Source organism: Cervus canadensis, chromosome 11, assembly GCF_019320065.1.
Source record: "Cervus canadensis isolate Bull #8, Minnesota chromosome 11, ASM1932006v1, whole genome shotgun sequence".
In the NCBI taxonomy this organism is placed as follows: domain Eukaryota; kingdom Metazoa; phylum Chordata; class Mammalia; order Artiodactyla; family Cervidae; genus Cervus; species Cervus canadensis.
The window spans coordinates 35,623,818-35,638,373 of NC_057396.1; the positions used below are offsets into that span (position 1 = coordinate 35,623,818).

The window sequence follows — 14,556 nt, forward strand, 5'->3', positions numbered from 1 at the left end:
CACTCTATTACTAATGAATGGTTCTTTATACTTACTCAACAGACAAGTTACAACAAATGTATTTATAAATTAATATGATATCATTCAACAGGGAGGAGAGTACCTGGAACCTAACTGACACCCTGGCACTGTTTTCAGAAAAACCACCTCATTCCAGCTAATAAATAAAAATAATATTTTAACACAAAGTATTCATCCTGCCTATGTGCTTCCCCTAAAATGCGGTGTAAGAGACTTAGAATTCAATAAAATTAGGATACAAAAAAATAATGAATACACCTTAAGAAAGGTAAAAAGTGTAAGTGAGAACTGTTTCCTGTAATTCTAACCACATTACCTCATGAGTAACTTTCAGGACAATTATTGTAAAAAAACAAATACTATAATGGAAATATAGGGATTCATTTATTACTTTTTGGTTTACAAACAAAGGCACCCAATAATGCTTCTATTTCTTATAAAAGACTATCGATATACATTTAAAACAAAAAAGCAAAAAACCCTGAACCTACAGACAAGCACAGAAAAGGGAGAGAAATAAGATTTTTCTCTTCCTGCTTCCAAACTTTATAACACAGATTCAGAAAATGTTTATTTAATGCCATCCCCAAGTCAAAGAATGTACTGCCATGCTTCTCAGTGATGAGTTATTAAACATATTAATGTTGCCAAGTCAAGTTTACTTATAGTTACAATGACTTCACAAGTGACAAATGCATATGCCAGAATTAGAAGAATCAAGAGTGAATGGGGGGAAAAACAATGTTTAAAATGTAGCTTTATCAAATGAGTTAAATGATTTATTAGATTTATTTAACAGGCCATCCTGTTAAAATTTGAGTCTGTGTGTAAAAATATAATCAGAAAGAACTAAAAAACCAGGTCTAGCAAATGACATCAATACAAATGATTTCTAAAATCTTTATGTTTGAGTTATGCTCAAAGTCAAGTTGGCGAGGATTAACAACCTATGTATGTTTTATACTAATTTTAAAACTTTTAAGTTCCAGAATGACATGTTAATTTATTCATTAGCTTTCTTTTGACAAAAGAATTCTAAACACACAAAACTAATGCAGTGGCCTTAGCACCCTCCCAATGATCATTTCCTCAAGTTAGACTACAATAATAATGACAGAGTTCAAAGATATACACCTCCCATGTACTTCACATTGCCTGCTAAAGTTGTACCTGATTCTTTTGCAAAATGCAGATAATTCATCTAAGTATATTCAGCAGATGTATAAAAATCATACAAATGTTAGCATATTTTCAACACATTATGGAAATGTATTGGAGAGACGGAGCATTCAAAGGATAGAGCATCTATAGTTAATTATGTGGGCCACTTTAAATCAAAGGCATCATCATTTATTCCATTCTTAGACACTGCCATGGTCTCTCACACCTTATAAAAGGTATGGTCCTAGACCAGAGACTTCAGTATCACTGCAAAGAATATATATATATATATATTTATATACATATTGCTTTTAAAATAATGTTTTAAAAGTTTACTACAGAAAATCTGGCTTCAACATGGAAGCATTTTCCTTTTCAAGATTATACACCTGCATGGAAGAAGGTGATTTCCTTTACATTTAATTTTTTCACAATAATAAAATAAACTTCTTATACATTGCATCTGAATTGACAAAGAAAATTAAGATTAAAGTTCTATGTAACTTTTTGTATTGTAAACTGACTTCATCAAACATATTCAAGATACACTGTTAATGATTTAAATATAGTACAACTTGATCAGCTAAATTAGAACATGTTATGCTGATCTGTTAAACCAAATGTGTGTTACAACAGTAAGGAGAATTAACTACTATTAAGATTTAAAGGGAATTGTAATGTATCATTAAAATATACATCAATTTTCTTGCTATTACTTTTTTCTATACCTCATTTCTTTCTAAAAGCTAAAACCACATGCACAAAAAATAAAAGGTATCTTTAAACTCATTCAACAGTTTGCTACTTTATGTGGTATGTAAATAAAGTTCTTTATTTAATCTTATACACATTATTCTATGCATTATTTTTCTTGAAGGAATTCAGCTCTCAAGGTCAAAAGTTAGTATGTGTTTACACACATATGAGAACATTTTCTTAATGTTATGACTACCTGCAAATACATTCTTCCATAGTAATGTACTTTTCAGCTTTAATTGGACAGTATAAGCCTTTTAAAGTCCCATTAGTAAAATCTATAAAGGGAGGCGAGCACAAGTATGATGAACTCCTCCCTGTGCCCACACCTCCTTATCAAGGTCTCAAGGAATCATCCAGCTTCAAAACAGGAACAAAATGTCACAGAATTGGTTGTTATTTGGTCATAATGTGGTCAAGAAAAATGTACTCCTATTCTTCTTAATACTAATAGTTTTAGTGAATTTTCATTTTCCTTCTAAAAACACATGGCATATGCTGATATGGATTCTCAAACTCATTTAGATCCAGTAGGGTCTCTATAATAATATATAGCCTTCTGATTATGGAAGTAACTGACTGCTTATAGAAAATGATATGTATCAGACCTCTAACCAGAGAAAGAAGGAAAATGAAAACGTGCCTTTCACATTTGAGACCATTCAGTAACTTACAGGATGATGTGAAAATAGTCTGGCTGTAATTTTAACAAAACTAAAAATCACTTCAACTGATGATAAAAATCAAACACTGAAGAATCAAATATCTACCAACTTAGCTAGTATTCCCATCCAAATAAATGCTTTCCACTGTACTAAATATTATAATTAGAAAATCACTCTATGTTAAGGCATATTTTAATTAGTATGTTCCAGAATTGCACAGTTATACTGGTCAGTGTTCCTATCTCCCCCTCCTACCCTTACCCAACCCTATTCCCCCAGGGATCAAAATGTTAAGTCATGGTTTTGGTGGCTATTACAGATTTGAGTTGGCATACCACAGTGTATTCACTAGGCTTTTATGAGTATACATTAAAATGTTACATAAAATGTACCATAATTTACTCCACATTCTGAGCTAAGATGGTTTAATGTCTTGACAAAAGGTGAAATGACTTAAGTACATTTTATGCATTTAGACCACCATATGCATAGATGTTCTAATGCTAAATTCTTGTCTTCAGTATCTCATAGTGCTGGATGCTCGGAAGTAAGACAGAAACTTGTAACACAGACTAACCACGAAGTACCAGATGTTTCTTGCCATTTGTGATCTTGCAATAAAAATGCGCCAAATCAGGATCACAAGGATAGTATTGAAACCATAACGTATGTTCCTCAACCTGGAAAGCAGATCAAGAAATGTATTGGATACTATCTTCTAGAAAAGAATATTGTTGGATAGCAGATAATTCATATTCAATTCTTAATCTAATCAAAGTTCAAATCCATATTAATTTGAAACTTACTTAAAAATTAAGCAGAAATTAGAAAGTTAGCAAACATCAGAAACACCTGACTGTGCACATTCTGGACAGTAGTCCATCAAACAATGCATTATTTCTATTAACAATAATAACACAAAGTTTTTTGTAACATTTGGGATGTAAATTTACTTATTAACAAGTACTATTAAGCAGCCTTCTGTATGCCCTAAACAGTGCTAGACAACAAGTATGTTGGGTAAAACAGAAATATCTCTTGTACTTCCAGAGCTTATCGCATCTAAAAAGGGAGATTCATTACATACATCATCCTACAGACAAAATAAATATTTTTGGACATCTTTAGCTGCTTACAAGTTGTCAGATAAAAGAACTTACTCCTTCAGTTATAGCTCTCTGTCAAGATCAAAAGTCAACTGGACAAGTCCTCATACCATGAATGAAACATGGTACTTGCTCTACACAGGAAGACCCTCCCATTCTCAAAGAGCAGGATGCTCATGTTTCAAAACATTTTTGATGTTTTTTTAATGGTGTTAAAAAGGAATCTAAATTCTTAGGTATGCCATAACATTACATAAATCCCACTAACTTAAACAGGCAGTGAAAGATATAGGACTACAGTTGATCCTTAAACAATGTGGGGGTTGGGGCATCAATCCTGCACACAATTGAAAATCCAAATATAACTTTATAGTCAGCCCTTCTTACCTGTATTTTTGTATCAGTAAATTCAACCAACTTCACATTGTGTGGTACTATAGTATGTATTTATTGAAAAAACACCACATATAAATGGACCCACACAGTTCAAATCCATGTTATTCAATGCTTAACTGTACAATATATGAGCAATGGGTGTAGACAAAAGAACTTTGCTCTGCCACTTAATACAATATGACCTTTCAAATACAACTTCCCTGTCTCCATTTCTTCATCTATACAACTATCTGCCCTATAAAGTCTCAAAAGAGTTGAAAGAGCAAGAATAATGTGAGTTTTGAAAACTGTTATAAAAATGGTATTAAAATTACTATGAATAAAAGAGATTACTAATAAAACTAATTGCATCTCTGAATAATGGATTAATAGTAATTTTTTCTCTTCCGTTTCCTAAGTGTTCTTTAACAATTAGTACATATTAGTTTTATAAGAGACTAAGGGAAAAAGAATGTGAAAGACTAGAGATCTCTTCAAGAAAATCAGAGATACCAAGGGAACATTTCACGCAAAGATGGGTTCGATAAAGGACAGGAATGGTATGGACCTAACAGAAGCAGAAGATATTAAGAAGAGGTGGCAAGAATACACAGAAGAACTGTACAAAAAAGATCTTCACGACCCAGATAATCACAATGGTGTGATCACTCACCTAGAGCCAGATATCCTGGAATGTGAAGTCAAGCGGGCCTTAGAAAGCATCACTACGAACAAAGCTAGTGGATGTGATAGAATTCCAGTTGAGCTATTTCAAATCCTGAAAGATGATGCTGTTAAAGTGCTACACTCAATATGCCAGCAAATTTGGAAAACTCAGCAGTGGCCACAGGACTGGAAAAGGTCCGTTTTCACTCCAATCCCTAAGAAAGGCAATCCCAAAGAGTGCTCAAACTACCACACAATTGCACTCATCTCACACGCTAGTAAAGTAATGCTCAAAATTCTCCAAGCCAGGCTTCAGCAATACGTGAACTGAGAATTTCCAGATGTACAAGCTGGATTTGGAAAAGGTAGAGGAACCAGAGATCAAATTGCCAATATCCGCTGGATCATCGAAAAAGCAAGAGAGTTCCAGAAAAACATCTATTTCTGCTTTACTGACTACGCCAAAGCCTTCAACTGTGTGGATCACAATAAACTGTGGAAAACTCTGAAGGAGATCTCGGGAATACCAGACCACCTGACCTGCCTCTTGAGAAACCTGTATGCAGGTCAGGAAGCAACAGTTAGAACTGGACATGGGACAACAGACTGGTTCCAAATAGGAAAAGGAGTACGTCAAGGCTGTATATTGTCACCCTGCTTATTTAACTTATATGCAGAGTACATCATGAGAAACGCTGGGCTGGAGGAAGCACAAGCTGGAATCAAGATTGCCGGGAGAAATATCAATAACCCCAGATATGCAGATGACACCACCCTTATGGCAGAAAGTGAAGAGGAACTAAAAAGCCTCTTGATGAAAGTGAAAGAGGAGAGTGAAAAAGTTGGCTTAAAGCTCAACATTCAGAAAACTAAGATCATGGCATCTGGTCCCATCACCTCATGGGAAATAGATGGGGAGACAGTGCAAACAGTGTCAGACTTTATTTTTTTGGGCTCCAAAATCACTGCAGATGGTGACTGCAGCCATGAAATTAAAAGACGCTTACTCCTTGGAAGGAAAGTTATGACCAACCTAGATAGCATATTAAAAAGCAGAGACATTACTTTGCCAACAAAAGTCCGTCTGATCAAGGCTATGGTTTTTCCGGTGGTTATGTATGGATGTGAGAGTTGGACTGTGAAGAAAGCTGAGCGCCGAAAAATTGATGCTTTTGAACTATGGTGTTGGAGAAGACTCTTGAGAGTCCCTTGGACTGCAAGGAGATCCAACCAGTCCATCCTGAAGGAGATCAGTCCTGGGTGTTCATTGGAAGGAGTGATGCTGAAGCTGAAACTCCAATACTTTGGCCACCTGATGCAAAGAGTTGATTCATTGGAAAAGACCCTGATGCTGGGAGGGATTGAGGGCAGGAGGAGAAAGGGACGACAGAGGATGAGATGGCTGGATGGCATCACCAACTCAATGGGCATGAGTTTGAGTAAACTCCGGGAGTTTGTGATGGACAGGGAGGCCTGGCGTCCTGCGATTCATGGGGTCGCAAAGAGTCGGACGCGACTGAGCAACTGAACTGAACTGAAGGGAAAAAGAATAACTATTTTATAAACAAAGAAAAAGCTCTACACTGAATAATGTATTATTAGATCTCTTTTCCTCTTTTAAAGATGTATTTCAATAAGGTAGAAGAAACTTTACATTATCTCCAGTTTAAAATACATTTTTATTATCTCCTGATATCTTTACTTCTTCAGTAGCAATAAGGGAAGATGAAAGTGATATTTAAAACTAAATTCCACTTGACTTTCTTACTAATGAATAGTATAAACTGATGAAAACAGTAAGCTTCAATAGTCATAGGTTAAATCAAACTACCAGAGTTACAGTCCAAAGGCAACCACTTTCCTAAATACAATATATTATTAGCAATATCTCAATTTAACAGCTTAGGAAAACACTAGTATTTCATAAGGAAGACAAGATGAAATCAAACTCATATAAAACTTACTTGTTCAGGTGTTTTCTAGCTGCAGGAAGGCCAGACATTTCTTCATTCAGTACATATTTCTTAGTTCCCATACAGTAGTTCTCTATATATTCTGCCCAATGTAACTGCCGTACATCAATATTAAAAGTCTACACAAACAAAAAAATTACTGGTTATTTTCTTGAATAATTTTTCTCATAACCAGTCAAAAATTAACTTTTTCCAAAGGCTAATTCCACAGGACATGCTTACAAAATGTTTACCATATTAATTTTTAAAATCTTACTGCTACTCACAAAAAAAGTTCTTACTCCTATTGCATTATCTTCCATTAAACACAGAAGCAATACACTTATTTCCAGTTTACTTCTATCCACAGTATCTCTTCCTTTTGAACATCTTGCATTTTACACAGATTAATTTTCCTAGAGAATAGTATTGACGTTAAGAGAAAGAATGTGGCTTTCTTTTTTTAAGAAGAACGAAAGCTGGCTTAGGAGTTTAGGTCACAGTAAGTAGGCCATTTGATGAAAATAGTAGATAAATATAGAAAAGAAAGCATTATAAAAATGCTACTTCATGACAAAATAAGAGGGCTATACTCTGCTCAGAGCTCTTCCACACACAATCAGGTAATTTTTTTGGTGTGATAAACAGATTATTCACAATTTAATTTACCATCACACCTCTCTGAAAATAGCAAGCTCTAGACTAAAAATAAAAAAGCTACCATAAATAAATCATTAAAGCACCACAGTACTGAAATGGAGACTTAAGATATGAGATAATATGAGAAGGTCATACATTTGTGTAACTGGATTCCCACAGGAAAAGTGAAAAAGAACAGAAAAAAAGCAGTATCTAAAAAGACAATGGCTAGAAATTTTCCAAAAATGGTGAGCCATCAAGCCACAGATTCAAAACACACACATACCATATATACATACATGTATCTATACATATTAGAGTAAAACTGCTGAAAGTCAAAGAAAGAAAATTTTTTTAAACCAGAAGAGGCACTGTAGATTACCTCCAAAGAAAGAACTACTAGCCTGACCACTGACATCTCAAAAGAAGCAATGGAAGCTGAAAGATTATGAGAAGATATCTTCCAAGTGTTCAAAGAAAGCTTGCTAACATAGAATTCTACAGCAGTATGAATATCATTGAAGAATAAAAATACTCCAAGAATAAAAACTGAGATAATCTAACATCAATAGAAGACAAACACTAGAGAAAGTATACTAGTGGGTACTCTTTAGGCAGAATGAAAATGATTCGACTGAAGTCTGAAATCATCAGAGGAGGATGGAGGAAGAAATAAGAGCAGTAAAAAGACAACTATGCTGGTAAATCTATATGAATGCTAATTGACTAGATTACACGTTTTAACCTTTGCATTATCCAAGAAAAGGTGGAAGTATCAATATTTTATTAGGCCTTGCTAAATTAAGAAATGATACTAAAGCAGGAACAAGTTAGCCTCCAGGCTTCCCTGATGGCTCAGTGGTAAAGAAACCACCTGCCAATGCACGAGATGCCGGTTCAATCCCTGGGTCAGGAAGATCCCCTGGAGAAGGAAATGGCAACCTCTCCAATATTTTGCCTAGGAAATCCCGTGGACAGAGGAGCCTGGTGAGCTATAGTCTGTGCAGGAGCAAAAGAGTTGGACACTACTTAGCAACAACAACAAAGCTAAACAAAATAATCATTTCTAACTATGAGATTTAAGTAGAACACTAAAGTAACATATAACCACATAAGTTAGTGGGGGGTGGTAATCAGAGCTAAAACATTTTATGGTCCTAAGTATCATTAAGGAAGAGGCTATACAAATTGCTCAATTTTTGTTAAGTATGCATGTTCAAATATCTAAGGTAACCTTAAAAGGAAAATTCATAAGAGTTTAAGTTTCAAACTAACAGAAAGCAAAATGTGGAATGGCAAAAAGTAGACTATTTGAAAAACAATTTCTGAGACATTTTCCTTAAAACTTAAAACAGTATTTGGGGGGAAAATGCATAAAGAAGTAAAAATTCTCTTTGAACCTGACATTAAAAAAGACAATCAACATTTCAATCATGCTTTGAAAATATTTCTGCTACTCTCATACTTAATTATAAAATTTTAAGATAAAGCAACTTTATTTGATTACCAATTATGATTGAAAATGGGACATTATAAACAGATCAACTTTCTTATTGCATAATGTTTGTGGAAAATATCCAATTATTTCTCAGGTTGCTAATTAGCATACTCTAATAAGTATGCTCCTTATTTTCTAATATAAAACAAAAAATACTTGCCTTTTTATCTTCAGGGTTTAGTTGATTCATTAACATATTGACATTGTCAGTATTCCAAACCCAAGAATTACTTGTGAAATATTCAAGAAACACCATAGCTTTGTGAAGACGAGTTATTGTTTTCATCATCCTGTATTGTAAGAAAAACTGAGATTCATAATTTGCATAGATAAGGAAAAATCTCACTACCACCCAGGGAACCAATGTCTATTTTGAGACATTGACAGTAAAATAGTAACATGTAGTTCAATAAGTATACCAAATCACCAGGAAATAAGAATATTTCTGCATCTTGGAACATTATATAAATGCAAAACAACAAAAAAAATTAAGCAGCAGTAAATGAAATTAATACTGCCTAAGGAGAGTTTTGCTGATATATGAAATGGAATATTTCAAGGCCAAATTTTCTACATATAATACTAAGCAAATAAATGAATTCAATTAGCATTCTTTTCCTTTTTTGTTCCTTAAATCACATTTTAGTTCAGCTTCACTTTAGTAAGATTTTCTGTGAATTCATAACATACTGTTACATTTTAATCTCAACTCTCCAGCATCATGGAAGCAAAGTATACAGAAATATTCATTTGCCATTTAGTTAACTCTATGTATTTTAAACAACTTGCTCTTGAACACCTACAGGCGCCTGGATGTGCCATGAAATCAATGACTCATATTGACAACTTTCTCAAATAGATATTCAATATATTCCCTAATCTTCCCAAATCCCCAATATCCATCTTTATAGGAATAAGAAAGTTCAACGCTTTTCTGTTTCTTTTTAAAAGGGCGAGGGGCTTTAATCTTTAAATTTGGCATTTTATATATCATGGTTCACTGTAAGTCATTGATATCACAACACTAACCAGAACAGTAACATCTACACAATAATAATCAATGATAGGGAGAGAAATAGAAGGCAGAACTTTTTGAAACAAACACACCAAAAATTCCTAATCTCTGATAAAAAGAAAAATTATATGTGAAGAAATACTTTAAAAGAATTCTATTTATAGTCCCACAATTAAGATTAGCATTATACAGTTTAGAGATCCCCAAATCAGGGCTTCAGAAATGGGAGAAATAGGAGAAAATGAGAACATTAGCAATGAGGAGGAAATCAAAACAGTAACATTAGCTAAGCCAATTCTGACACATTCAATACATTTAGAAAGAAGCCCTGAATACAGACTACTGAAAGAAAATGAGACAACATGGACTATGTATGTAAAGAAGAACTGCACTTCATTAAAGAAAGTAATTACAAAATAAAACCTCCATTAAACACGGAAAGAATTATTGAGCATCAAAGGCTAAATTTAGACAGGAATAGTTCAAACAGATAGAATTTGAAGGGAGGAGAAGATTTACAAGTTTGGTAAGTAACACCACTATCACAGCCAGTATAGTATACCTGAATCACACACATACACATATTTGGCTAATGTGGCTTTCTGACATCCACCTTATTTTAGAAGTTTTTCTTCCTAACTCCATTTTCACTGAGAATTCTCACTTAGTCTTATTTTCAGATTCATTCAAGTGACAGAATTACCCGAAAAGTCAATCAGTGATTCTGCCATAATTACAATAAAAAACTGGAGAGGGAGAAGGAAATCTGAAAGGTCATATATTAAGTTCACAGAACATTTATCAAGTAATCAAAGTCTGGATTCAATACTATGGGAAATATAAATAGAAACTTAAAACTCTGCCCCACTAGTCTTTCATTAAACATGTTGTCAGAGCAGGTCCTGGGACCACATTGTCCTGTATGTTCTGAGTGTTCATTCTTTGTTACAGCAACCTGAAAAAAATTCTTAAGAACTTTCAGAGGAGGGCAAGATTCTAACGATCATCTAGTCCAGGGTTCCTCATTCGCAACATTATAGACATTTTAGGCCAGATAATTCTTAGTGGGAGGGGCTGCCATGTGCACTAAGACGCTTGGCGGTATCTCTGATCTCTACCCACCAGAAGCCAGTAACATCTACTCAGTTTGATGACTTAAAACATCTCCAATAACCGTCCAGTGTCTCTTGAGGGAGGCAAAACTGCCCTCCACTGAGAATCACAAAAATAAAAACTTTAAACTAGAGAAAGTTAGCTAACTAAAAAAAAAAAAAAAAAAAGGAGGCCACAGAACCATTTTTTTTCATACCATTTTTAAGAGAAAATAACTACTACATTTCAAGAGCTAGAGCAGATAACTTATACTGCTGCTATATGTGATAATATCACAAATTCTAGTCCCCAGAGACTAGTCACCAGGAATCCATATGATGCATATCTGAGTTGTACTTTTAAAATTATACCCAGATATACAGTTAAGTCAGATTTTTATCAAGTCAACTGACACTCAGAACAATGCAAATGAGTAAAATAGACACCATGAATGACATGACTGACATTCAGTTCAATTCAGTCGCTCAGTCGCGTCCGACTCTTTGTGACCCCATGAATCACAGCACGCCAGGCCTCCCTGTCCATCACAAACTCCCGGAGTTTACTCAAACTCATGCCCATTGAGTTGGTGATGCCATCCAGCCATCTCATCCTCTGTCGTCCCCTTCTCCTCCTGCCCTCAATCCCTCCCAGCATCAGGGTCTTTTCCAATGAATCAACTCTTTGCATCAGGTGGCCAAAGTATTGGAGTTTCAGCTTCAGCATCACTCCTTCCAATGAACACCCAGGACTGATCTCCTTCAGGATGGACTGGTTGGATCTCCTTGCAGTCCAAGGGACTCTCAAGAGTCTTCTCCAACACCACAGTTCAAAAGCATCAATTCTTCGGCGCTCAGCTTTCTTTCAGTCCAACTCTCACATCCATACATGACCACTGGAAAAACCATAGCCTTTGATCAGACGGACTTTGTTGGCAAAGTAATGTCTCTGCTTTTTAATATGCTATCTAGGTTGGTCATAACTTTCCTTCCAAGGAGTAAGCGTCTTTTAATTTCATGGCTGCAATCACCATCTGCAGTGATTTTGGAGCCCAAAAAATAAAGTCTGACACTGTTTCCACTGTCTCCCCATCTATTTCCCATGAGGTGATGGGACCAGATGCCATGATCTTAGTTTTCTGAATGTTGAGCTTTAAGCCAACTTTTTCACTCTCCTCTTTCACTTTCATCAAGAGGCTTTTTAGTTCCTCTTCACTTTCTGCCATAAGGGTGGTGTCATCTGCATATCTGAGGTTATTGATATTTCTCCCGGCAATCTTGATTCCAGCTTGTGCTTCCTCCAGCCCAGCGTTTCTCATGATGTACTCTGCATATAAGTTAAATAAGCAGGGTGACAATTATACAGCCTTGACGTACTCCTTTTCCTATTTGGAACCAGTCTGTTGTCCCATGTCCAGTTCTAACTGTTGCTTCCTGACCTGCATACAGGTTTCTCAAGAGGCAGGTCAGGTGGTCTGGTATTCCCGAGATCTCCTTCAGAGTTTTCCACAGTTTATTGTGATCCACACAGTTGAAGGCTTTGGCGTAGTCAGTAAAGCAGAAATAGATGTTTTTCTGGAACTCTCTTGCTTTTTCGATGATCCAGCGGATATTGGCAATTTGATCTCTGGTTCCTCTACCTTTTCCAAATCCAGCTTGTACATCTGGAAATTCTCAGTTCACGTATTGCTGAAGCCTGGCTTGGAGAATTTTGAGCATTACTTTACTAGCGTGTGAGATGAGTGCAATTGTGTGGTAGTTTGAGCACTCTTTGGGATTGCCTTTCTTAGGGATTGGAGTGAAAACGGACCTTTTCCAGTCCTGTGGCCACTGCTGAGTTTTCCAAATTTGCTGGCATATTGAGTGTAGCACTTTAACAGCATCATCTTTCAGGATTTGAAATAGCTCAACTGGAATTCTATCACATCCACTAGCTTTGTTCGTAGTGATGCTTTCTAAGGCCCGCTTGACTTCACATTCCAGGATATCTGGCTCTAGGTGAGTGATCACACCATTGTGATTATCTGGGTCGTGAAGATCTTTTTTGTACAGTTCTTCTGTGTATTCTTGCCACCTCTTCTTAATATCTTCTGCTTCTGTTAGGTCCATACCATTTCTGTCCTTTATTGAGCCCATCTTTGCGTGAAATGTTCCCTTGGTATCTCTAATTTTCTTGAAGAGATCTCTAGTTTTTCCCATTCTGTTGTTTTCCTCTATTTCTTTGCATTGATCACTGAGGAAGGCTTTCTTATCTCTCCTGGCTATTCTTTGGAACTCTGCATTCAAATGCAAATATCTTTCCTTTTCTCCTTTGCTTTTGGCTTCCCTTCTTTTCACAGCTATCTGTAAGGCCTTCTCAGACAGCCATTTTGCCTTTTTGCATTTCTTTTCCATGGGGATGGTCTTGATCCCTGTCTCCTGTACAATGTCAGGAACCTCTGTCCATAGTTCATCAGGCTGTCTGTCTATGAGATCTAGTCCCTTAAATCTATTTCTCACTTCCACTGTATAGTCATAAGGGATTTGATTTAGGTCATACCTGAATGGTCTAGTGGTTTTCCCTACTTTCTTCAGTTTAAGTCTGAATTTGGCAATAAGGAGTTCATGGTTTGAGCCACAGTCAGCTCCCAGTCTTGTTTTTGCTGAGTTTAATGCAAAAGCAGGCATTATATTAAGGTCCTAATGTAAGGTGTAGAGGCTACTACTTTGCTCAGCAAATATCTGAACAAATTTAATAATATAAATTATAAGACTTTATATTTAACATTTGAGGCTTCCCTAGTGGCTCAAATGGTAAAGAAGCTGCCCTCAATGCAAGACACCTCGGTTAGATCCCTGGGTGGGGAAGATCCCCTAGAAAGGGGAATGGCAACCCACTCCAGTTTTCTTTGCCTGGAAAATTCCATGGACAGAGAAATCTGGGAGGCTACAGTCCATGGGGTCGCGAAGAGTCAGACATGACTGAGCAACTACCACCACGTATTTAACATTTATAAAACTGCCTAAATAAAAACCTTTATGTCTCTTGTTGCATTTAAAGTGTAAGCTCCCAAGGCATTCCTGGTTTGATATTTAGAAAGCCTTGTAGAGGACAAACTTCAGTTAAGAAGACTCTATTTGATGCTTCCTATTTGTAGCAAATTTTAATTCCCTAAGGTGGCTGCAAATATTATCTCCCATCTTATATGTTCACCTACAATATTACCTTAACTATTAAGAGGCCCATTAAGAGGTGAAGGTAACTTATACCAACAGAATGAGGTAGAAGTGATACTGTGACTTCTGTGGGGAGGTAAGAAAAAGTAAGGTAGCTTTCTGCCTTGCTCATTGGAATACTCACCCTTGAAGCCTTCATAGGTCATGTATGCTGTTCAACTCCCCCTGAGGCTGCCACACTGTGAGGAAGCCCAAATTAGTCCATGTGCAGAGACCACACTGAAAGGTTCTGAGACTATATAAACAGAGAAAATGTCTGGCCACCCAGCTGCTCAGCACCCTTCCTCTCCTTTACCATTCCCTACAGTGTACCTGGCTCTAGTCCCTATGACTGCAATCACTTCTAAACCATCCCATCAAAGCTTTCTAGAACTTCTACTGCTGAAGAAGTTCTC

The 14,556-nt window shown here is 36.0% G+C and overlaps 1 protein-coding gene across 3 annotated transcripts in view; it reads right to left on the minus strand.

Annotated features, from left to right (window-relative positions):
• Window positions 1–378: 378 nt before the first annotated feature.
• The window catches only part of FAR1 (fatty acyl-CoA reductase 1), a 75,050-nt gene continuing 60,872 nt past the window's right edge, over window positions 379–14,556 (minus strand). For all 3 annotated transcript variants that reach the window (XM_043481140.1, XM_043481139.1, XM_043481141.1), the window contains 3 exons: window positions 9,000–9,129; window positions 6,715–6,842; window positions 379–3,283 (listed from right to left, as the gene is read on the minus strand). In XM_043481140.1, the coding sequence (XP_043337075.1) occupies window positions 3,121–3,283; window positions 6,715–6,842; window positions 9,000–9,129 (421 nt within the window). In that variant the 3' untranslated portion in view covers window positions 379–3,120. The remainder of the gene's footprint in view (window positions 3,284–6,714; window positions 6,843–8,999; window positions 9,130–14,556) is intronic.